The sequence below is a fragment of the Oncorhynchus clarkii genome, unplaced genomic scaffold, assembly GCF_045791955.1.
Source record: "Oncorhynchus clarkii lewisi isolate Uvic-CL-2024 unplaced genomic scaffold, UVic_Ocla_1.0 unplaced_contig_4199_pilon_pilon, whole genome shotgun sequence".
Taxonomy (NCBI): Eukaryota; Metazoa; Chordata; class Actinopteri; order Salmoniformes; family Salmonidae; genus Oncorhynchus; species Oncorhynchus clarkii.
In genome coordinates this window covers 1-24,802 of record NW_027260924.1, presented here as the reverse complement: position 1 = coordinate 24,802, position 24,802 = coordinate 1, and the positions used below count along the sequence as shown (strand labels likewise).

At 45.4% G+C, this 24,802-nt stretch overlaps 1 protein-coding gene across 1 annotated transcript; it reads right to left on the bottom strand.

The window, feature by feature from the left end:
- Positions 1–13,512: 13,512 nt before the first annotated feature.
- Positions 13,513–23,381, bottom strand: LOC139402253 (extracellular matrix protein 2-like). The gene is made up of 7 exons (XM_071146352.1): positions 23,213–23,381; positions 18,919–19,054; positions 18,534–18,691; positions 16,797–16,936; positions 16,454–16,566; positions 16,144–16,357; positions 13,513–14,439 (listed from the first exon to the last, which is right to left on the bottom strand). The coding sequence occupies exons 1-7, from the start codon at positions 23,351–23,353 to the stop codon at positions 14,271–14,273; spliced, it is 1,071 nt and encodes a 356-aa protein (XP_071002453.1). The 5' UTR covers positions 23,354–23,381; the 3' UTR covers positions 13,513–14,270.
- Between the last annotated feature and the right edge of the window lie 1,421 nt (positions 23,382–24,802).

The following is a 24,802-nucleotide window of genomic DNA, read 5'->3' as shown; positions in this document are numbered from 1 at the left end:
ACAATGGCACTCTAAATAATGGCACTTTAATAATGTTTACATATCTTACATTACTCATATCACATGTACACTACCGTTCAAAAGTTTGGGGTCACTTAGAAATGTCCTTGTTTTTTAAAGAAAAGCACATTTTTTGTCCATTAAAATAACATCAAATTGATCAGAAATACAGTGTAGGCATTATTAATGTTGTAGATGACTATTGTAGCAGGAAACGGCAGATTTTTTTATGGAATATCTACATAGGCATACAGAGACCCATTATCAGCAACCATCACACCTATGTTCCAATGGCACGTTGTATTAGCTAATCCAAGTTTATCATTTTAAAAGGCTAGTTGATCATTAGAAAACCATTTTGCAATTATGTTAGCACAGCTGAAAACTGTTGTTCTGATTAAAGAAGCAATAAAACCGGCCTTCTTTAGACTAGTTGAGTATCTGGAGCATCAGCATTTGTGGGTTTGATTACAGGCTCAAAATGGCCAAAAACAAAGATCTTTCTTCTGAAACTAGTCAGTCTATTCTTGTTCTGAGAAATAAAGGCTATTCCATGCGAGAAATTGCCAACCAGAATAGAAAGAGGAGTAGGAGGCCCCGGTGCACAACTGAGCAAGAGGACAAGTACATTATAGTGTCTAGTTTGAGAAACAGAAACACAAGACCTCAACTGGCAGCTTCCTTAAATAGTACCCACAAAACACCAGTCTCAACATCAACAGTGAAGAGGCAACTCCTGGATGCTGGCCTTCTAGGCAGAGTTCCTCTGTCAAGTCTCAGCGTTAACAGTAAAGAGGTGACTCCAGGATGCTGGTCTTCTAGGCAGAGTTCCTCTGTCCAGTCTCAGCGTTAACAGTAAAGAGGTGACTCCGGGATGCTGGCCTTCTAGGCAGAGTTCCTCTGTCCAGTCTCAGCGTTAACAGTATAGAGGTGACTCCAGGATGCTGGCCTTCTAGGCAGAGTTCCTCTGTCCAGTCTCAGCGTTAACAGTATAGAGGTGACTCCAGGATGCTGGCCTTCTAGGCAGAGTTCCTCTGTCCAGTCTCAGCGTTAACAGTATAGAGGTGACTCCAGGATGCTGGCCTTCTAGGCAGAGTTCCTCTGTCCAGTCTCAACGTTAACAGTATAGAGGTGACTCCAGGATGCTGGCCTTCTAGGCAGAGTTCCTCTGTCCAGTCTCAGCGTTAACAGTATAGAGGTGACTCCAGGATGCTGGCCTTCTAGGCAGAGTTCTTCTGTCCAGTGTCTGTGTTCTTTTGCCCACCTTAATATTTTATTTTTATTGGCCAGTCTGAGATATGGCTTTTTATTTCCAATCTAATTAATTATTCTGTTAGATGTTTAAATTATCATGTTTCAATTATCACTTTACCGATCTTTATTTTGTCAAAATAGGCATTTCGGTGTCAAGTGTTTATCAAAATCTGACTTTTTTTTGGTTCCAACCACCGGGTCTTTGTGAGACGCAGAGTAGAACGGATGCATGTGTCATTACCACCGTGAAGCATGGAGGTGTGATGGTGTGAGGTTTCTTTGCTGGTGACACTGTCTGTGATGTATTTAGAATTCAAGACACTTAACCAGCATGGCTACCACAGAATTTTGCAGCGATATGTTATCCCATCTGGTTTGCGCTTAGTGGGACTATAAATGTTTTTTTCAACAGGACAATGACCCAACACACCTCTAGACTGTGTAAGGGCTATTTGACCAAGAAGGAGAGTGATGGAGTGCTGCATTAGATGACCTGGCCTCCATAATCTCCCAACCACAACCAAATTGAGATGGTTTGGGATGAGTTGGACCTCAGAGTGAATTAAAAGCAGCCAACAAGTGCTCAGCATACAGTGGGGCAAACAAGTATTTAGTCAGCCACCAATTGTGCAAGTTCTCCCTGGCCTGTAATTTTCATCATAGGTACACTTCAACTATGACAGACAAAAAAATCCAGAAAATCACATTGTAGGATTTTTTATGCATTTATTTTCAAATTATGGTGGAAAATAAGTATTTGGACACCTACAAACAAGCAAGATTTCTGGCTCTCACAGACCTGTAACTTCTTCTTTAAGAGGCTCCTCTGTCCTCCACTCGTTACCTGTATTAATGGCACCTGTTTGAACTTGTTATCAGTATAAAAGACACCTGTCCACAACCTCAAACAGTCACACTCCAAACTCCACTATGGCCAAGACCAAAGAGCTGTCAAAGGACACCAGAAACAAAATTGTAGACCTGCACCAGGCTGGGAAGACTGAATCTGCAATAGGTAAGCAGCTTGGTTTGAAGAAATCAACTGTGGGAGCAATTATTAGGAAATGGAAGACCTGCAAGACCACTGATAATCTCCCTCGATCTGGGGCTCCACGCAAGATCACACCCCGTGGGGTCAAAATTACCACAAGAACGGTGACTATCTTTTTAAGTGGGAGAACTTGCACAATTTGTGGCTGACTAAATACTTTTTTGCCCCACTGTATGTGGGAACTCTATCAAGACTGTTTGAATGCAAAGAATGTGCTAAGCAGTGGCTACTTTGAAGACTAAAATATATTTTCATTTGTTTAACACTGTTTTGGTTACCATGTGTGTTATTTCATAGTGTTGATGTATTCACTATTATTCTACAATGTAGAAAATAGTAAAAAATAAAGAAGAACCCTAGAATGGTAGGTGTGTCCAAACTTTTGACTGGTAGTGTATATATACACAAACGTATGTGGACAGCTCTTCAAATGAGTGGATTTGGCTTTCTCAGCCATACCCGTTGCTGAAAGGTGCATCAAATCGAGCACAGCAATGCAATCTCCATAGAAAAACATTGGCAGTAGAATAGCCTTACTGAAGAGCTCAGTGACTTCCAACAAGGTCGTCAAATGTCTGCCCTGCAAGACCCGCCGTGGTCAACTAAGTCAAATCAAATCAAACTTTATTTGTCACATGGGCCGAATACAACAGGTTTACCTTGAAACAAATACAACAGGTGTAGGTAGACCTTACCTTGAAATGGTTACTGACAAGCACTTATTAACCAACAATGCAGTTCAAGATGATTTAAGAAAATATTTACCAATTAAACTAACGTAAAAAATGATAAAAACACAATAAAATAACAATAACGAGACTATATATATAGTCACTTTACCCCCACCTAATCGACTAACCTGTACTCCCGCACATTGACTCTGTACCTGTACCCCCTGTATATAGCCTCCACATTGACTCTGTACCGGTACCCCCTGTATATAGTCTCCACATTGACTCTGTACCGGTACCCCCTGTATATAGCCTCCACATTGACTCTGTACCGGTACCCCCTGTATATAGCCTCCACATTGACTCTGTACCGGTACCCCCTGTATATAGCCTCCACATTGACTCTGTACCGGTATCCCCTGTATATAGCCTCCACATTGACTCTGTACCGGTACCCCCTGTATATAGCCTCCACATTGACTCTGTACCATAACACCCTGTATATAGCCTCCACATTGACTCTGTACCGGTACACCCTGTATATAGCCTCCACATTGACTCTGTACCGTAACACCCTGTATATAGCCTCCACATTGACTCTGTACCGGTACACCCTGTATATAGCCTCCACATCGACTCTGTACCGGTACCCCCTGTATATAGCCTCCACATTGACTCTGTACCGTAACACCCTGTATATAGCCTCTACATTGACTCTGTACCGGTACCCCCTGTATATAGCCTCCACATCGACTCTGTACAGATACCCCCTGTATATAGCCTCCACATTGACTCTGTACCATAACACCCTGTATATAGCCTCTACATTGACTCTGTACCGGTACCCCCTGTATAAAGCCTCCACATTGACTCTGTACCGGTACCCCCTGTATATAGCCTCCACATTGACTCTGTACCATAACACCCTGTATATAGCCTCTACATTGACTCTGTACCGGTACCCCCTGTATATAGTCTCCACATTGACTCTGTACCATAACACCCTGTATATAGCCTCTACATTGACTCTGTACCGGTACCCCCTGTATATAGCCTCCACATTGACTCTGTACCGGTACCCCCTGTATATAGCCTCCACATTGACTCTGTACCATAACACCCTGTATATAGCCTCTACATTGACTCTGTACCGGTACCCCCTGTATATAGCCTCCACATTGACTCTGTTCCGGTGCCCCCTGTATATAGCCTCCACATTGACTCTGTACCGGTACCCCCTGTATAAAGCCTCCACATTGACTCTGTACCGGTACCCCCTGTATATAGCCTCCACATTGACTCTGTACCATAACACCCTGTATATAGCCTCTACATTGACTCTGTACCGGTACCCCCTGTATATAGTCTCCACATTGACTCTGTACCATAACACCCTGTATATAGCCTCTACATTGACTCTGTACCGGTACCCCCTGTATATAGCCTCCACATTGACTCTGTACCGGTACCCCCTGTATATAGCCTCCACATTGACTCTGTACCATAACACCCTGTATATAGCCTCTACATTGACTCTGTACCGGTACCCCCTGTATATAGCCTCCACATTGACTCTGTTCCGGTGCCCCCTGTATATAGCCTCCACATTGACTCTGTACCGGTACCCCCTGTATATAGCCTCCACATTGACTCTGTACCGGTGCCCCCTGTATATAGCCTCCACATTGACTCTGTACTGGTACCCCCTGTATATAGTCTCCACATTGACTCTGTACTGTAATACCCTGTATATAGCCTCCACATTGACTCTGTACCGGTACCCCCTGTATATAGCCTCCACATTGACTCTGTACCGGTACCCCCTGTATATAGCCTCCACATTGACTCTGTACCGGTACCTCCCTGTATATAGTCTCCACATTGACTATGTACCTGTACACCCTGTATATAGTCTCCACATTGACTCTGTACTGGTACCCCCTGTATATAGCCTCCACATTGACTCTGTACCGGTACCCCCTGTATATAGCCTCCACATTGACTCTGTACCGGTACCCCCTGTATATAGCCTCCACATTGACTCTGTACCGGTACCCCCTGTATATAGTCTCCACATTGACTCTGTACCGGTACCCCCTGTATATAGCCTCCACATTGACTCTGTACCGTAACACCCTGTATATAGCCTCCACATTGACTCTGTACCGGTACCCCCTGTATATAGTCTCCACATTGACTCTGTACCGGTACCCCCTGTATATAGCCTCTACATTGACTCTGTACCGGTACCCCCTGTATATAGCCTCTACATTGACTCTGTACCGGTACCCCCCGTATATAGCCTCCACATTGACTCTGTACCGGTACCTCCTGTATATAGCCTCCACATTGACTCTGTACCGGTACCCCCTGTATATAGCCTCCACATTGACTCTGTACCGGTACCCCCTGTATATAGCCTCCACATTGACTCTGTACCGGTACCTCCCTGTATATAGTCTCCACATTGACTCTGTACCGTAACACCCTGTATATAGCCTCCACATTGACTCTGTACCGGTACCCCCTGTATATAGCCTCCACATTGACTCTGTACCGGTACCCCCTGTATATAGCCTCCACATTGACTCTGTACCGTAACACCCTGTATATAGCCTCCAAATTGACTCTGTACCAGTACCCCCTGTATATAGCCTCCACATTGACTCTGTACCGGTACCCCCTGTATATAGCCTCCACATTGACTCTGTACCGGTACCCACTGTATATAGCCTCCACATTGACTCTGTACCGGTACCCCCTGTATATAGCCTCCACATTGACTCTGTACCGTAACACCCTGTATATAGCCTCCACATTGACTCTGTACCAGTACCCCTGTATATAGCCTCCACATTGACTCTGTACCGGTACCCCCTGTATATAGCCTCCACATTGACTCTGTACCGGTACCCCCTGTATATAGCCTCCACATTGACTCTGTACCGGTACCCCCCTGTATATAGCCTCCACATTGACTCTGTACCAGTACCCCCTGTATATAGCCTCCACATTGACTCTGTACCGGTACCCCCTGTATATAGCCTCCACATTGACTCTGTACCAGTACCCCCTGTATATAGCCTCCACATTGACTCTGTACCGGTACCCCCTGTATATAGCCTCCACATTGACTCTGTACCGGTACCCCCTGTATATAGCCTCCAAATTGACTCTGTACCAGTACCCCCTGTATATAGCCTCCACATTGACTCTGTACCAGTACCCCCTGTATATAGCCTCCACATTGACTCTGTACCGGTACCCCCTGTATATAGCCTCCACATTGACTCTGTACCGGTACCCCCTGTATATAGCCTCCACATTGACTCTGTACCGGTACCCCCCTGTATATAGCCTCCACATTGACTCTGTAAAAGTACCCCCTGTATATAGCCTCCACATTGACTCTGTACCGGTACCCCCTGTATATAGCCTCCACATTGACTCTGTACCGGTACCCCCTGTATATAGCCTCCACATTGACTCTGTACCGGTACCCCCTGTATATAGCCTCCACATTGACTCTGTACCGGTACCCCCTGTATATAGCCTCCACATTGACTCTGTACCGTAACACCCTGTATATAGCCTCCACATTGACTCTGTACCAGTACCCCCTGTATATAGCCTCCACATTGACTCTGTACCGGTACCCCCTGTATATAGCCTCCACATTGACTCTGTACCGGTACCCCCTGTATATGGCCTCCACATTGACTCTGTACCGGTACCCCCTGTATATATCCTCCACATTGACTCTGTACCGGTACCCCCTGTATATAGACTCCACATTGACTCTGTACCGGTACCCCCTGTATATAGTCTCCACATTGACTCTGTACCGGTACCCCCTGTATATATCCTCCACATTGACTCTGTACCGGTACCCCCTGTATTTAGCCTCCACATTGACTCTGTACCGGTACCCCCTGTATATAGCCTCCACATTGACTCTGTACCGGTACCCTCTGTATATAGCCTCCACATTGACTCTGTACCGGTACCCCCTGTATATAGCCTCCACATTGACTCTGTATCGGTACCCCCTGTATATAGCCTCCACATTGACTCTGTACCGTAACACCCTGTATAAAGCCTCCACATTGACTCTGTACCAGAACCCCTGTATATAGCCTCCACATTGACTCTGTACCGGTACCCCCTGTATATAGCCTCCACATTGACTCTGTACCAGTACCCCCTGTATATAGCCTCCACATTGACTCTGTACCGTAACACCCTGTATATAGCCTCCACATTGACTCTGTACTGTAATACCCTGTATATAGCCTCCACATTGACTCTGTAAAAGTACCCCCTGTATATAGTCTCCACATTGACTCTGTACTGTAATACCCTGTATATATCCTCCACATTGACTCTGTACCGGTACCCCCTGTATATAGTCTCCACATTGACTCTGTACCGGTACCCCCTGTATATAGTCTCCACATTGACTCTGTACCGGTGCCCCCTGTATATAGCCTCCACATTGACTCTGTACCGGTACCCCCTGTATATAGCCTCCACATTGACTCTGTACCGGTACCCCCTGTATATAGCCTCCACATTGACTCTGTACCGGTACCCCCTGTATATAGCCTCCACATTGACTCTGTACCGTAACACCCTGTATATAGCCTCCACATTGACTCTGTACCGGTACCCCCTGTATATAGCCTCCACATTGACTCTGTACCGGTACCCCCTGTATATAGTCTCCACATTGACTCTGTACCGGTACCCCCTGTATATAGTCTCCACATTGACTCTGTACCGGTGCCCCCTGTATATAGCCTCCACATTGACTCTGTACCGGTACCCCCTGTATATAGCCTCCACATTGACTCTGTACCGGTACCACCCTGTATATAGCCTCCACATTGACTCTGTACCGGTACCCCCTGTATATAACCTCCACATTGACTCTGTACCGGTACCCCCTGTATATAGCCTCCACATTGACTCTGTACCGGTACCCCCTGTATATAGCCTCCACATTGACTCTGTACCGGTACCCCCTGTATATAGCCTCCACATTGACCCTGTACCGGTACCCCCTGTATATAGCCTCCACATTGACTCTGTACCGGTACCCCCTGTTTATAGCCTCCACATTGACTCTGTACCGGTTTCCAACTGTATATAGTCTCCACATTGACTCTGTACCGGTGCCCCCTGTATATAGCCTCCACATTGACTCTGTACCGGTACCCCCTGTATATAGCCTCTACATTGACTCTGTACCGGTACCCCCTGTATATAGTCTCCACATTGACTCTGTACCGGTGCCCCCTGTATATAGCCTCCACATTGACTCTGTACCGGTACCCCCTGTATATAGTCTCCACATTGACTCTGTACCGGTACCCCCTGTATATAGCCTCCACATTGACTCTGTACCGGTACCCCCTGTATATAGCCTCCACATTGACTCTGTACCGGTACCCCCTGTATATAGTCTCCACATTGACTCTGTACCGGTACCCCCTGTATATAGCCTCCACATTGACTCTGTACCGGTACCCCTTGTATATAGCCTCCACATTGACTCTGTACCGGTACCCCCTGTATATAGCCTCCACATTGACTCTGTACCGGTACCCCCTGTATATAGCCTCCACATTGACTCTGTACCGGTACCCCCTGTATATAGCCTCCACATTGACTCTGTACCAGTACCCCCTGTATATAGCCTCCACATTGACTCTGTACCGGTACCCCCTGTATATAGCCTCCACATTGACTCTGTACCGGTACCCCCTGTATATAGCCTCCACATTGACTCTGTACCAGTACCCCCTGTATATAGCCTCCACATTGACTCTGTACCGGTACCCCCTGTATATAGCCTCCACATTGACTCTGTATCGGTACCCCCTGTATATAGTCTCCACATTGACTCTGTACCGCTACCCCCTGTATATAGCCTCCACATTGACTCTGTACCGGTACCCCCTGTATATAGCCTCCACATTGACTCTGTATCGGTACCCCCTGTATATAGCCTCCACATTGACTCTGTACCGGTACCCCCTGTATATAGCCTCCACATTGACTCTGTACCGGTACCCCCTGTATATAGCCTCCACATTGACTCTGTACCGGTACCCCCTGTATATAGCCTCCACATTGACTCTGTACCAGTACCCCCTGTATATAGTCTCCACATTGACTCTGTACCGGTACCCCCTGTATATAGCCTCCACATTGACTCTGTACCGGTACCCCCTGTATATAGCCTCCACATTGACTCTGTACCAGTACCCCCTGTATATAGCCTCCACATTGACTCTGTACCGGTACCCCCTGTATATAGCCTCCACATTGACTCTGTATCGGTACCCCCTGTATATAGTCTCCACATTGACTCTGTACCGGTACCCCCTGTATATAGCCTCCACATTGACTCTGTACCGGTACCCCCTGTATATAGCCTCCACATTGACTCTGTATCGGTACCCCCTGTATATAGCCTCCACATTGACTCTGTACCGGTACCCCCTGTATATAGCCTCCACATTGACTCTGTACCGGTACCCCCTGTATATAGCCTCCACATTGACTCTGTACCGGTACCCCCTGTATATAGCCTCCACATTGACTCTGTACCGGTACCCCCTGTATATAGCCTCCACATTGACTCTGGTCCGGTACCCCCTGTATATAGCCTCCACATTGACTCTGTACCGGTACTCCCTGTATATAGCCTCCACATTGACTCTGTACCGGTACCCCCTGTATATAGCCTCCACATTGACTCTGTACCGGTACCCCCTGTATATAGCCTCCACATTGACTCTGTACCGGTACCCCCTGTATATAGCCTCCACATTGACTCTGTACCGGTACCCCCTGTATATAGCCTCCACATTGACTCTGTACCGGTACTCCCTGTATATAGCCTCCACATTGACTCTGTACCGGTACCCCCTGTATATAGCCTCCACATTGACTCTGTACCAGTACCCCCTGTATATAGCCTCCACATTGACTCTGTACCGGTACCCCCTGTATATAGCCTCCACATTGACTCTGTACCGGTACTCCCTGTATATAGCCTCCACATTGACTCTGTACCGGTACCCCCTGTATATAGCCTCCACATTGACTCTGTACCGGTACCCCCTGTATATAGCCTCCACATTGACTCTGTACCGGTACTCCCTGTATATAGCCTCCACATTGACTCTGTACCGGTACTCCCTGTATATAGTCTCCACATTGACTCTGTACCGGTACTCCCTGTATATAGCCTCCACATTGACTCTGTACCGGTACTCCCTGTATATAGCCTCCACATTGACTCTGTACCGGTACCCCCTGTATATAGCCTCCACATTGACTCTGTACCGGTACTCCCTGTATATAGCCTCCACATTGACTCTGTACCGGTACTCCCTGTATATAGTCTCCACATTGACTCTGTACCGGTACCCCCTGTATATAGCCTCCACATTGACTCTGTACTGTAATACCCTGTATATAGCCTCCACATTGACTCTGTACCGTAACACCCTGTATATAGTCTCCACATTGACTCTGTACCGGTACCCCCTGTATATAGTCTCCACATTGACTCTGTACTGTAATACCCTGTATATAGCCTCCACATTGACTCTGTACCGGTACCCCCTGTATATAGCCTCCACATTGACTCTGTACCGGTACCTCCTGTATATAGCCTCCACATTGACTCTGTACCGGTACCTCCTGTATATAGCCTCCACATTGACTCTGTACCGTAACACCCTGTATATAGCCTCCACATTGACTCTGTACCGGTACCCCCTGTATATAGCCTCCACATTGACTCTGTACCGGTACCCCCTGTATATAGCCTCCACATTGACTCTGTACCGGTACCCCCTGTATATAGCCTCCACATTGACTCTATACCGGTACCCCCTGTATATAGCCTCCACATTGACTCTATACCGGTACCCCCTGTATATAGCCTCCACATTGACTCTGTACCGGTACCCCCTGTATATAGCCTCCACATTGACTCTGTACCGGTACCCCCTGTATATAGCCTCCACATTGACTCTGTACCGGTTTCCAACTGTATATAGCCTCCACATTGACTCTGTACCGGTACCCCCTGTATATAGCCTCCACATTGACTCTGTACCGGTACCCCCTGTATATAGCCTCCACATTGACTATGTACCAGAACCCCCTGTATATAGCCTCCACATTGACTCTGTACCGGTACCCCCTGTATATAGCCTCCACATTGACTCTGTACTGGTACCCCCTGTATATAGCCTCCACATTGACTCTGTACCCATACCCCCTGTATATAGCCTCCACATTGACTCTGTACCGGTACCCCCTGTATATAGCCTCCACATTGACTCTGTACCGGTACCCCCCTGTATATAGCCTCCACATTGACTCTGTACCGGTACCCCCTGTATATAGCCTCCACATTGACTCTGTACCAGTACCCCCTGTATATAGCCTCCACCTTGACTCTGTACCGGTACCCCCTGTATATAGCCTCCACATTGACTCTGTACCGGTACCCCCTGTATATAGCCTCCACATTGACTCTGTACCCATACCCCCTGTATATAGCCTCCACATTGACTCTGTACCGGTACCCCCTGTATATAGCCTCCACATTGACTCTGTACCGGTACCCCCCTGTATATAGCCTCCACATTGACTCTGTACCGGTACCCCCTGTATATAGCCTCCACATTGACTCTGTACCGGTACCCCCTGTATATAGCCTCCACATTGACTCTGTACCGGTACCCCCTGTATATATCCTCCACATTGACTCTGTACCGGTACCCCCTGTATATAGTCTCCACATTGACTCTGTACCGGTACCCCCTGTATATATCCTCCACATTGACTCTGTACCGGTACCCCCTGTATATAGCCTCCACATTGACTCTGTACCGGTACCCCCTGTATATATCCTCCACATTGACTCTGTACCGGTACCCCCTGTATATAGTCTCCACACTGTTATTCTTATTTTGTTACTTTTTATTATTATCTTTTACTTTAGTCTTTGTTAAATATTTTCTCTTTCTTGAACTGCACTGTTGGTTAAGGGCTTGTTAGTCAACATTTCACAGTAAGGTCTAGACTTTTTGTATTCGGCGCATGTGACTAATAAAGTTTGTTTTGATCTCTGTCAGGTCCTTATTGTAACCCTCCTTCACCAGGACCTCGTTTCACCCTATCCCCTATGGGCCCTGGTCTAAAGTAGTGCACCCTATTCCCTATGGGCCCTGGTCTAAAGTAGTGCACCCTATCCCCTATGGGCCCTGGTCTAAAGTAGTGCACCCTATCCCCTATGGGCCCTGGTCTAAAGTAGTGCACCCTATCCCCTATGGGCCCTGGTCTAAAGTAGTGCACCCTATCCCCTATGGGCCCTGGTCTAAAGTAGTGCACCCTATTCCCTATGGGCCCTGGTCTAAAGTAGTGCACCCTATTCCCAATGGGCCCTGGTCTAAAGTAGTGCACCCTATTCCCTATGGGCCCTGGTCTAAAGTAGTGCACCCTATTCCCTATGGGCCCTGGTCTAAAGTAGTGCACCCTATTCCCTATGGGCCCTGGTCTAAAGTAGTGCACCCTATCCCCTATGGGTCCTGGTCTAAAGTAGTGCACCCTATTCCCTATGGGCCCTGGTCTAAAGTACTAAAGTAGTGCACCCTATTCCCTATGGGCCCTGGTCTAAAGTAGTGCACTGCATAGGGTATAGTGTGCCATTTCAAAAGCAGCCCAGTGTCACGAATACCACCGAAGGTGGCTCCCCTTCCTGTTCGGGTGGCGCTCGGCGGTTGTCGTCGCCGGTCTACTAGCTGCCACTGAAGGTGGCTCCCCTTCCTGTTCGGGTGGCGCTCGGCGGTCGTCGTCGCCGGTCTACTAGCTGCCACTGAAGGTGGCTCCCCTTCCTGCTCGGGTGGCGCTCGGTGGTCGTCGTCACCGGTCTACTAGCTGCCACTGAAGGTGGCTCCCCTTCCTGCTCGGGTGGCGCTCGGCGGTCGTTGTCGCTGGTCTACTAGCTGCCACTGAAGGTGGCTCCCCTTCCTGCTCGGGTGGCGCTCGGCGGTCGTCGTCACCGGTCTACTAGCTGCCACCGATTCCTTTTTCCTTTTCGTTTGTTTTGGTCTAATTGTTTTCACCTGTTCCTTGTTGGGGTTTTGGGTTTTCGCTGTCCAGTGTTTGTAACTAGGTTTTGGGTTTGTTTACCACCAGTGTTTTAGGGCATTCACCCATGTTTGGACCTGTTACGTTTTGAAGGACATTAAAGCGTTTTTCCGTTCACTTTGCTCTCTGCATTTGACTCCTCACTCATCACTCACCCGATGTTACACCCAGATCCAGCCTCAGTGCTTTTGATTGACTGAGGTTTCTCTACAATGGATGAAACTCTTCAATCTTTAAATGAAAGGTTTCAGGAAAAAGCCCAAGAAGTTGTGCCTTAATCCCCAAGACATTTTCCTTCCATGGTAAAAAAACAACCAGTTTAATAAAGATGAATAAAACACTGAGAAATGGAAGGTACATACAGTGTGTTTACATTTTCATAGCAGAATGTTTCCCACAGACCTTAACAGTACATTAACATGCGTCGCAGGTTGTACGCATCACTCAGTAATATTGAGACACAGTCGGAGGCTGCTGATTTAGGGACATTTTCTTGATATACTGTAACAACCCGTACTTGACAGATTTCGGGACACGGCCAGTGACAGTTTCTTTGGTTTTTACTAGAATAACAGACAGAATACACAGGCTGAATTCCACGTGGACTTCCAGGCATTTCCTCTCGATCTGAGAGGGTCATCGTCATTTATTCTTCTTATTCCTTTGCGATTGGCTGAACCAATATGGTAATTACGTGATCTTGCCTTCTGATTGGCTGTGTGGAAATGTAGCCATATTGTTTACACCTTTCAGATCTACAGGAGTGCCTAAAGAGAAGGTGCTAAGGGGTATGTTATGTTATGTTGTTGTTAATGTTAGAAGCATGTGACTTCATCCACTGAGGTTTCAACACAGCAGTTGATTTAGTTACATTTTCCTGGACTTTTAGTCAAAAATAACAGTGGTAAAAAGACGCATGTTACTTGGTCCACTGAGGTTTCAAGACGATGCTGGAGTAGGAGCGTACGCAGGAGAAGGCGGAGGAAGAGATCTTCCTGGGGTCGATGTAGTTGCATGTTACTTGGTCCACTGAGGTTTCAAGACGATGCTGGAGTAGGAGCGTACGCAGGAGAAGGCGGAGGAAGAGATCTTCCTGGGGTCGATGTAGTTGCATGTTACTTGGTCCACTGAGGTTTCAAGACGATGCTGGAGTAGGAGCGTACGCAGGAGAAGGCGGAGGAAGAGATCTTCCTGGGGTCGATGTAGTTGTTCTCCAGACGCAGCGTCAATATGTTAGCGTCCTCGTCGTTCTCGGGGTCACAGAAAGCGTCCTCTGCAAACGTCCTGTAAGATGTTGAAAAGGTGAATTGGTTGTACAGCATGAAGTGATTACCTATACTCTGTATTGGATGTCTAGAAGAAAGTCAATACTCTTGAATTGATAAATCTTCTGTGTTCTGTGAAGGCCTATTCACATCGGTTATTATAGCCCTGTCACTAGGTTATTATAGCCCTGCCACTTGGTTATTATAGCCCTGCCACTAGGTTATTATAGCCCTGTCACTAGGTTATTACAACCCTGCCACTAGGTTATTACAGCCCTGCCACTAGGTTATTACAGCCCTGCAACTAGGTTATTATAGCCCTGCCACTAGGTTATTATAGCCCTGCCACTAGGTTATTATAGCCCTGCCACTTGGTTATTATAGCCCTGTCACTAGGTTATTATAGCCCTGCCACTAGGTTATTATAGCCCTACCACTAGGTTATTATAGCCCTGCCACTAGGTTATTATAGCCCTGCCACTAGGTTATTATAGCCCTGCCACTAGGTTATTATAGCCCTGCCACTAGGTTATTATAGCCCTGCCACTAGGTTATTACAGGCCTGTCACTAGGTTATTATAGCCCTGTCACTAGGTTATTACAGCCCTGTCACTAGGTTATTATAGCCTTGTCACTAGGTTATTATAGCCCTGCCACTAGGTTATTATAGCCCTGCCACTAGGTTATTATAGCCCTGCCACTAGGTTATTATAGCCCTGTCACTAGGTTATTATAGCCCTGCCACTAGGTTATTACAGCCCTGTCACTAGGTTATTATAGCCCTGCCACTAGGTAATTACAGCCCTGCCACTAGGTTATTATAGCCCTGCCACTAGGTTATTATAGCCCTGCCACTAGGTTATTATAGCCCTGCCACTAGGTTATTATAGCCCTGCCACTAGGTTATTATAGCCCTGCCACTAGGTTATTATAGCCCTGCCACTAGGTTATTATAGCCCTGTCACTAGGTTATTATAGCCCTGCCACTAGGTTATTATAGCCCTGTCACTAGGTTATTATAGCCCTGCCACTAGGTAATTACAGCCCTGCCACTAGGTTATTATAGCCCTGCCACTAGGTTATTATAGCCCTGTCACTAGGTTATTATAGCCCTGCCACTAGGTTATTATAGCCCTGTCACTAGGCTATTATAGCCCTGCCACTAGGTTATTATAGCCCTGCCACTAGGTTATTATAGCCCTGCCACTTGGTTATTATAGCCCTGTCACTAGGTTATTATAGCCCTGCCACTAGGTTATTATAGCCCTACCACTAGGTTATTATAGCCCTGCCACTAGGTTATTATAGCCCTGACACTAGGTTATTACAGCCCTGCCACTAGGTTATTATAGCCCTGCCACTAGGTTATTATAGCCCTGTCACTAGGTTATTATAGCCCTGCCACTAGGTTATTATAGCCCTGCCACTAGGTTATTATAGCCCTGCCACTAGGTTATTATAGCCCTGCCACTAGGTTATTATAGCCCTGCCACTAGGTTATTACAGCCCTGCCACTAGGTTATTATAGCCCTGCCACTAGGTTATTATAGCCCTGCCACTAGGTTATTATAGCCCAATGATCCATCACTCGAATATCGTTACTTCATCATCTTGGGATAAATAACTTTAGTTTTTTTTGCAGTCAGTGTAGCTATTGAAATAGCACATGGTGAAACGGTGCATCTATAAACATTTACGTCAATGTACAGTAACAATCCAATACCTAATGTTGTTGTTATTGAGGCGCAGGAAGTGCAGAGTGCTCATCTGGTTGATACCAAGGGGAACCGTTATCAGCTGGTTGTGGTCTAAACACAGCTCTGTCATGGAGGTATAGGTGCCCAAGAAGGACTGTGGCTCCACTCCCTCCCCATCCAGCTTGTTGTGGGACAGGTACAGGTACTCTATGCCCGGCTCCATGTGGGCAAACACAAACCCTGTGTTAAAACATACAACAAGATGAACATTTGTATTCCCAGAAGATAAGTACTTAAGAAGTATTCATTAAAACACTTGTCCTTGATGGTAAATACCTGGGATCCTCTCAATCTGGTTCCCTACCAAGACCAGGTGGACCAGAGCTCTGGGCAGGTAGGATGGGACCAGGTACAGACGGTTGTAGGACAGGTCAATGGACTCCAGGTTCCTGATGGATGGATGGTGTGTGTGTGTGTGTGTGTGTGTGTGTGTGTGTGTGTGTGTGTGTGTGTGTGTGTGTGTGTGTGTGTGTGTGTGTGTGTGTGTGTGTGTGTGTAGAGAGAGAGAGAGAGAGAGAGAGAGAGCCAACACATGAAAGAGAAAGGAAAGGAATGTTATTCCCTGTAAGATTTATTGATGAGAAAAAAAGAAGACTTACTGATATTACTGTTTTCTTACTTGTGGTTGATCCATGCTAGAGGTGCAATCCTGGACTCCTCCAGTCTGTTGTGTCTCAGTGAGATCACGTTTAGGTTAGTGGTTTGGTTGAAGACAGAGTCAGATATCTCTTCTATCAGGTTGTTCTCAAGATAAACCTCCTGCAAAGAAACAGAATGATACAATGAAGAATGGAGATGCTCTGATGAGACCCTTCATTCCTCTGGGAGAGATGCTCTGATGAGACCTTTCGTTCCTCTCGTGTATACTCAGCATGTATAGCTGTTGTTATTGAACATGTTATACTGGGTGTTAATTGAAGCAAGCCTCCATGTCTGTGGTCAGCCTGACTGTTTGGGTTAGCCGTCGTTGGTATGTTTGTTCAGATTGTTTCCCCACAGACAGACCTCAGTGGTAGTTTTAAGGAGAAAATTATCTGACAGATCCACTCCTTCCTGGCCTGCATGGCACCTTGCCTTTAACCAGAGCATGAGAGCGAGTTGTGGAAAATACTTCTTAAAACTTCTTGATGCACTCATCCCGTCAGCGGGAATATTTTCGTCAACATCCGCTCAATTGCAGAGAGCCAAATTCAAATGAAATTACTAAAAATATTAAATTTTCATGAAATCACAAGTGCAATATAGCAAAACACAGCTTAGCTTGTTGTTAATCCACCTGGCGTGTCAGATTTCAATAAAGCTTTTCGGCGAAAGCATACCAAGCGTTTATGTAAGAACATCTCTCTCAGTAGACAAAATATTACAAACAGTTAGCAGCCAAGTAGATTGGTCATGAAAGTCAGAAAAGCAATAAATTAAATCGCTTACCTTTGATGATCTTCGGATATTTGCACTCACGAGACTCCCAGTTACACAATAAATGTTCCTTTTGTGCCATAAAGATTATTTTTATATCCAAAATACCTCCATTTGGTTGGCGCGTTATGTTCAGAAATCCACAGGCTCGAGCAGTCACGACATCGCAGACGAAATTTCCAAATAGTATCCGTGAAGTGCGTAGAAAGATGTCAAATGTTTTTTATAATCAATCCTCAGGTTGTTTTTACAATATTTAATCGATAATATGTCAACCGGAATGTAGCTTCTTCCATAGGAGAGAGAGAGAAAATGGCTGTTGCGCATGAAAAACTCTGCTGGCACCCAGCCATCCACTGGGTTCTTTCTCGCTAATTTTTCTAAATAAAAGCCTGAAACTATGTCTAAAGACTGTTCACAGCTTGAGGAAGCCATAGGAAAAGTAATCTGGTTGATATCCCTTTGAATGGAGGCAAGGCATCCAATGGAACAGAGAGCTTTCAGGAAAAACAGCACTTCCTTGTTGGATTTTCCTCAGGTTTTCGCCTGCAATATCAGTTCTGTTATACTCACAGACAATATTTTGACAGTTTTGGAGACTTTGGAGTATTTTCTATCCTAATCTGACAATTATATGCATATTCTAGTTTCTGGGCCTGAGAAATAGGCAGTTTCAAATGGGTACGTTTTTTTTGTTGTTGCCAAATACGAAAATACTGCCCCCTACACTCAAGAAGTAAGAAAAAGGTTGCAGTTGCATCACCGTTTCATCGAAATGTGTATCGTCCCCTTAGCAGTGAAAATGTACACTGTGTCTATGACTAAAATTGCAGCAAAAGGTAGCAAAAGAAATATAGTGGTCGAAAACAGAGCCTTGAGGAAGTACAAAATGTACCTTAGATTTATCCAAGGTTTTTCTATAAAATGTATAAAAGCTCACCAGTAGAGATGGGGGCAAGCCCTGGGGGACGGTCCTGAAGTGGTTTCTGCCCAGACGGAGGTAGGAGAGCTGGGAGAGGGGTCTGAAAGCTAGAGGATCCACGTTGCCTTCACTCAGGAGATTCCCCTCCAACTCCAAGGTCAACAGGTCGCTCAGACCTTCGAGAAATTACACAGAAATTAAAATATTTTCCTATAAAAACGTCTCCCTGAGTTTGTTTATAGTTTCAGACTCTTCCAATAACAATTATGCATGTTTCTGTTGTCAAAGTATTTTAGATTGAAGCACTATATGGCCTGAAACACCCCCAAAAGAAGTTTGAAAAGTAATTTGTATTTTTGTCCAGTAAGTAGCAGCAGGCAAATTGGTTATTTCTTTGTACTACCTTGGAAGCTGTTCTCTTCAATCCCTTTGAGGTGATTCTCGTTGATCTTCAGCTCCTGTAGTGTTGATGGGAAGTCTGGTAGGACCGTCTCTAGGAGGTTGTTGTCCAGATAAAGACGGCTCAGGAACTTCAGGCCCTGAACAACAAACATTAACAAAGTCTGTGTCTGTGTGCGCGCGAGCGCTGGGGTGTTGCGAAAGCTAGACGATCAATGTCAGTTGTAATAGTAATAGTAGACATGTAATAGTAATGGACAATAAAGTTAACCTCTATGCTAATGTGATTAGCATGAGGTTGTAAGTAACAAGAACATTTCCCAGGACATAGACATATCTGATATGGGAAGAAAGCTTAAATTCTTGTTAATCTAACTGCACTATCCAATTTACAGTAGCTATTACAGTGAAAGAATACCATGCTATTGTTTGAGGATAGTGCACAGATATGAACTTGAAAAGTTATTAATAAACCAATTAGGCACATTTGGGCAGACTTGATACAACATGTTGAACAGAAATGCAATGGTTCATTGGATCAGTTGAAAACTTTGCACATACACTGCTGCCCTCTAGTGGCCAAAGACTAAATTGCAAAGGGGCTGGAATAATACATTACGGCCTTTCTCTTGCATTTCAAAGATGGTTCAGAAAAAATACAAAACAAGGCATGGTTTTTTCGTTGTATTATCTTTTACCAGATCTAATGTGTTATATTATCCTACATTAATTTCACATTTCCACAAACTTGAAAGTGTTTCCTTTCAAATGGTACCAAGAAAATGCATATCCTTGTTTCAGGTCCTGAGCTACAGGCAGTTAGATTTGGGTATGTCATTTTAGGTCCTGAGCTACAAGCAGTTAGATTTGGGTATGTCATTTTAGGTCGTGAGCTACAGGCAGTTAGATTTGGGTATGTCATTTTAGGTCCTGAGCTACAGGCAGTTAGATTTGGGTATGTCATTTTAGGTCCTGAGCTACAGGCAGTTAGATTTGGGTATGTCATTTTAGGTCCTGAGCTACAGGCAGTTAGATTTCGGTATGTCATTTTAGGTCCTGAGCTACAGGCAGTTAGATTTGGGTATGTCATTTTAGGTCCTGAGCTACAGGCAGTTAGATTTGGGTATGTCATTTTAGGTCCTGAGCTACAGGCAGTTAGATTTGGGTATGTCATTTTAGGAGAAAATTGAAAAAAGGGGTCCGATCCTTCAATAAACATGTATCATTGACATGTAATAGTATTGGCTAATAAAGTAGATCAATAAACATGTATCATTGACATGTAATAGTATTGGCTAATAAAGTAGATCAATAAACATGTATCATTGACATGTAATAGTATTGGCTAATAAAGTAGATCAATAAACATGTATCATTGACATGTAATAGTATTGGCTAATAAAGTAGATCAATAAACATGTATCATTGACATGTAATAGTATTGGATAATAATCTGTCATTCTGTCATAGTGGAAACAGTTAAAGAAATTGAAATATTGTACATTGGATTGTAAACTACTCAGTATCAGACCTGGATTGAAATAGCAGGAATATTTATTTTCTTAGAAATACTTTGGGTGGGTGTGACCCGTAGCAGTGGGTGGGTGTGACCCGTAGCAGTGGATGGGTGTGACCCGTAGCAGTGGATGGGTGTGACCCGTAGCAGTGGGTGGGTGTGACCCGTAGCAGTGGATGGGTGTGACCCGTAGCAGTGGGTGGGTGTGACCCGTAGCAGTGGCTGGGTGTGACCCGTAGCAGTGGATGGGTGTGACCCGTAGCAGTGGGTGGGTGTGACCCGTAGCAGTGGATGGGTGTGACCCGTAGCAGTGGATGGGTGTGACCCGTAGCAGTGGGTGGGTGTGACCCGTAGCAGTGGATGGGTGTGACCCGTAGCAGTGGATGGGTGTGACCCGTAGCAGTGGGTGGGTGTGACCCGTAGCAGTGGATGGGTGTGACCCGTAGCAGTGGGTGGGTGTGACCCGTAGCAGTGGGTGGGTGTGACCCGTAGCAGTGGGTGGATGTGACCCGTAGCAGTGAGTGGGTGTGGTTTGGAAAGAAAACTGTCGATGTTGGCACTCCTGTCACGATAGGGAGTTTCTTGTTAACAAAATCAAGCTTTATTTTTGTTATAGAAACGTCCTGACTGTCTCTAGATTCTCATCTTAAGGGACCTTGGAAATAGAGAAGAAAAACATACTAAACGGCACTTGGAATAAAACAGAGACAAAAACCTGGTTGGTTTCAACCAGGAGGCTGAATCTTCCAGCAAGATAATAACCCTAAGCAAACATCAGAATCCACAAGGAAATGTTTAGTTGACCACAAAATCAACAGTCTCCGGATTTGAATTACATTGACCTTCAGTCGTGGAAGAGTACAGTTCATAAGAGCAGACAAAGGATATCAAGGATCTGTGAAGATTCTGTATGGAGGAATGGTCTAAGATCTCTCCCATGGTCCATGGTTTTCCAATCTCATAAAACATTTTAGAAAAAGGCTCAAGTGTCTTGATCCTCTTAAGGGCAGTATGATGTAGAAAACAGGAGATCCAATCATTTTGACCCGTCTTTTAAATATATATATATTTTGTACTACTTTAACAAAATATTTCTCTGAGCATATTAGTATATTAGTATAAAATAATATAATCTTCCCCAAAAAAAATGTTTAGCACAACAAAACATTGTTAAAATGTTACATCCTGAATTTAAAAGGGATTCATTTGAGATGTTTTTGTCACGGGACTACACACAATAACAACCCATAATGTGAAAGCGTGTTTTTTGAAATTGCACTAATTAATAAAAACTGAAAAGATGAAATGTCTTGGGTCAATAAGTATTCAAACCTTTTGTTATGGCAAACCTAAATAAGTTCAGGGGTAAAAACGTATCTTAACAAGTCCCACAATAAGTTGAATAGACTCTGTGCAGTAATAGTGTTTAATATGTTTTTTTAAATGAATGACTACCTCATCTGTGTACCCAGACATACAATTATCTGTCAGGTCCCTCAGCCGAGCTGTGTATTTCAAACACAGATTCAACCACAAAGAACAGGGAGGTTTTCCAATGCCTTGCAAAGAAGAGCACAGATTGGTAGATGGGTAAAAATACAAAAAGCAGACATTGAATATCCATTTGAGCATGGTGAAGTTATTATCAACACCCCCAGTCACTAGATACAGGCGTCCTTCCTAACTCAGTTGCCAGAGAGGAAGGAAACTGCTCAGGGATTTCACCATGAGGCTAATGGTGACAAACAGTTAGAGTTTCATGGCAGTGACAGGAGAAAACTGAGGATGGATCAACAACATTGTAGTTACTCCACAATACTATCCTAAATGACAGAGTTTAATGGCTGTGACAGGAGAAAACTGAGGATGGATCAACAACATGGTAGTTACTCCACAATACTAACCTAAATGACAGCGTGAAAAGAAGGAAGCCTGTACAGAATAAAAATATTCCAAAACATGCATCCTGTTTGCAACGAGGCACTAATGCAAAAATGTGGCAAAGCAATTCACTTTTGGTCCTGAACACAATATGTACATGTAGGTAGGGGTAAAATGACCTGGATAATAAACAAAGAGTAGCAGCAGTGTTTGCATGTCTGGGTCAATATGCGTGTGTGTGTGTGTGTGTGTGTGTGTGTGTGTGTGTGTGTGTGTGTGTGTGTGTGTGTGTGTGTGTGTGTGTGTGTGTGTGTGTGTGTGTGTGTGTGTGTGTGTGTGTGTGTGTGTTGGAGAGTTAGTGTATAATGTAAGTGTGTGGTTAGAGACCAGTGAGTGTACATTGAGTCTGTTCAAGAGAGTCAGTGCCAAACATATGAATAACTGGTAATAAACTAAGGGGGTCAATGCAAATAGTCCAGGTAGCCATTTTGTTAGCCATTTAGTCTTATGGCTCGGGGACAGAAGCTGTTCAGGAGCCTGTTGGTGTCAGACTTGATAAGCAAGTCTTGACACCAAGCAGAGAGAACGGTCTATGGCTTGGATGGAGTCTTTAATTATTTTCCAGGCCTTCCTTTCACACAGCCTGATAAAGAGAGGTCCTGGATGGCAGGGAGCTCGGTTCCAGTGATGTACTGGGCTGTCCGCACCACCCTCTGTAGCACCATGCGATCCAGGGTGGTGCTATTAACATACCTAGCATTGATGCAGTGTAACTCTTACTTAGAAAGCGTGCGGGCTGATGCCAGAAGAGAAAGACTTGTATTATGAAGGTGAGATTCATACTTTCAAGGCGTGTGGAAATGCTTGTGAAGCACTCTTATTTTGAAGGAAATACTCTTACTTTGAAGGTGTGTGGGGCGATGCCAGAAGTTGTTAACTTATTCTTTCCCAAGTTGATGGACTCCAGGTTGGGGATGCCGTTGAACGCCCCCACTGGGATGGTGGTGATGGAGTTACCTGGTGGTTCAGCACAAACATTCATATGAAATCCCTTCACATTATTATCCTCAATGCTTAGATCGTCTAGATCAGGGTTGTCCAACCTTCTCCCTGGAGATCTACAGTCCTGTGGGTTTTCAGTCCAACCCTCTCCCTGGAGATCTACAGTCCTGTGGGTTTTTAGTCCAACCCTCTCCCTGGAGATATACAGTCCTGTGGGTTTTCAGTCCAACCCTCTCCCTGGAGATCTACAGTCCTGTGGGTTTTCAGTCCAACCCTCTAACTGGAGATCTACAGTCCTGTGGGTTTTCAGTCCAACCCTCTAACTGGAGATCTACAGTCCTGTGGGTTTTCAGTCCAACCCTCTCCCTGGAGATCTACAGTCCTGTGGGTTTTCAGTCCAACCCTCTAACTGGAGATCTACAGTCCTGTGGGTTTTCAGTCCAACCCTCTCCCTGGAGATATACAGTCCTGTGGGTTTTTAGTCCAACCCTAACCCTGGAGATCTACAGTCCTGTGGGTTTTCAGTCCAACCCTCTCCCTGGAGATATACAGTCCTGTGGGTTTTCAGTCCAACCCTCTCCCTGGAGATCTACAGTCCTGTGGGTTTTCAGTCCAACCCTCTAACTGGAGATCTACAGTCCTGTGGGTTTTCAGTCCAACCCTCTAACTGGAGATCTACAGTCCTGTGGGTTTTCAGTCCAACCCTCTAACTGGAGATCTACAGTCCTGTGGGTTTTCAGTCCAACCCTCTCCCTGGAGATCTACAGTCCTGTGGGTTTTCAGTCCAACCCTCTAACTGGAGATCTACAGTCCTGTGGGTTTTCAGTCCAAGCTTCTAACTTGAGATCTATACAGTCCTGTGGGTTTTCAGTCCAACCCTCTAACTGGAGATCTACAGTCCTGTGGGTTTTTAGTCCAACCCTAACCCTGGAGATCTACAGTCCTGTGGGTTTTCAGTCCAACCCTCTCCCTGGAGATATACAGTCCTGTGGGTTTTCAGTCCAACCCTCTAACTGGAGATCTACAGTTCTGTGGGTTTTCAGTCCAAGCTTCTAACTTGAGATCTATACAGTCCTGTGGGTTTTCAGTCCAACCCTCTAACTGGAGATCTACAGTCTTGTGGGTTTTCAGTCCAACCCTCTAACTGGAGATCTACAGTCATGTGGGTTTTCAGTCCAACCCTCTCCCTGGAGATCTACAGTCCTGTGGGTTTTCAGTCCAACCCTCTCCCTGGAGATATACAGTCCTGTGGGTTTTCAGTCCAACCCTCTCCCTGGAGATATACAGTCCTGTGGGTTTTTAGTCCAACCCTAACCCTGGAGATCTACAGTCCTGTGGGTTTTCAGTCCAACCCTCTCCCTGGAGATATACAGTCCTGTGGGTTTTCAGTCCAACCCTCTCCCTGGAGATCTACAGTCCTGTGGGTTTTCAGTCCAACCCTCTAACTGGAGATCTACAGTCCTGTGGGTTTTCAGTCCAACCCTCTCCC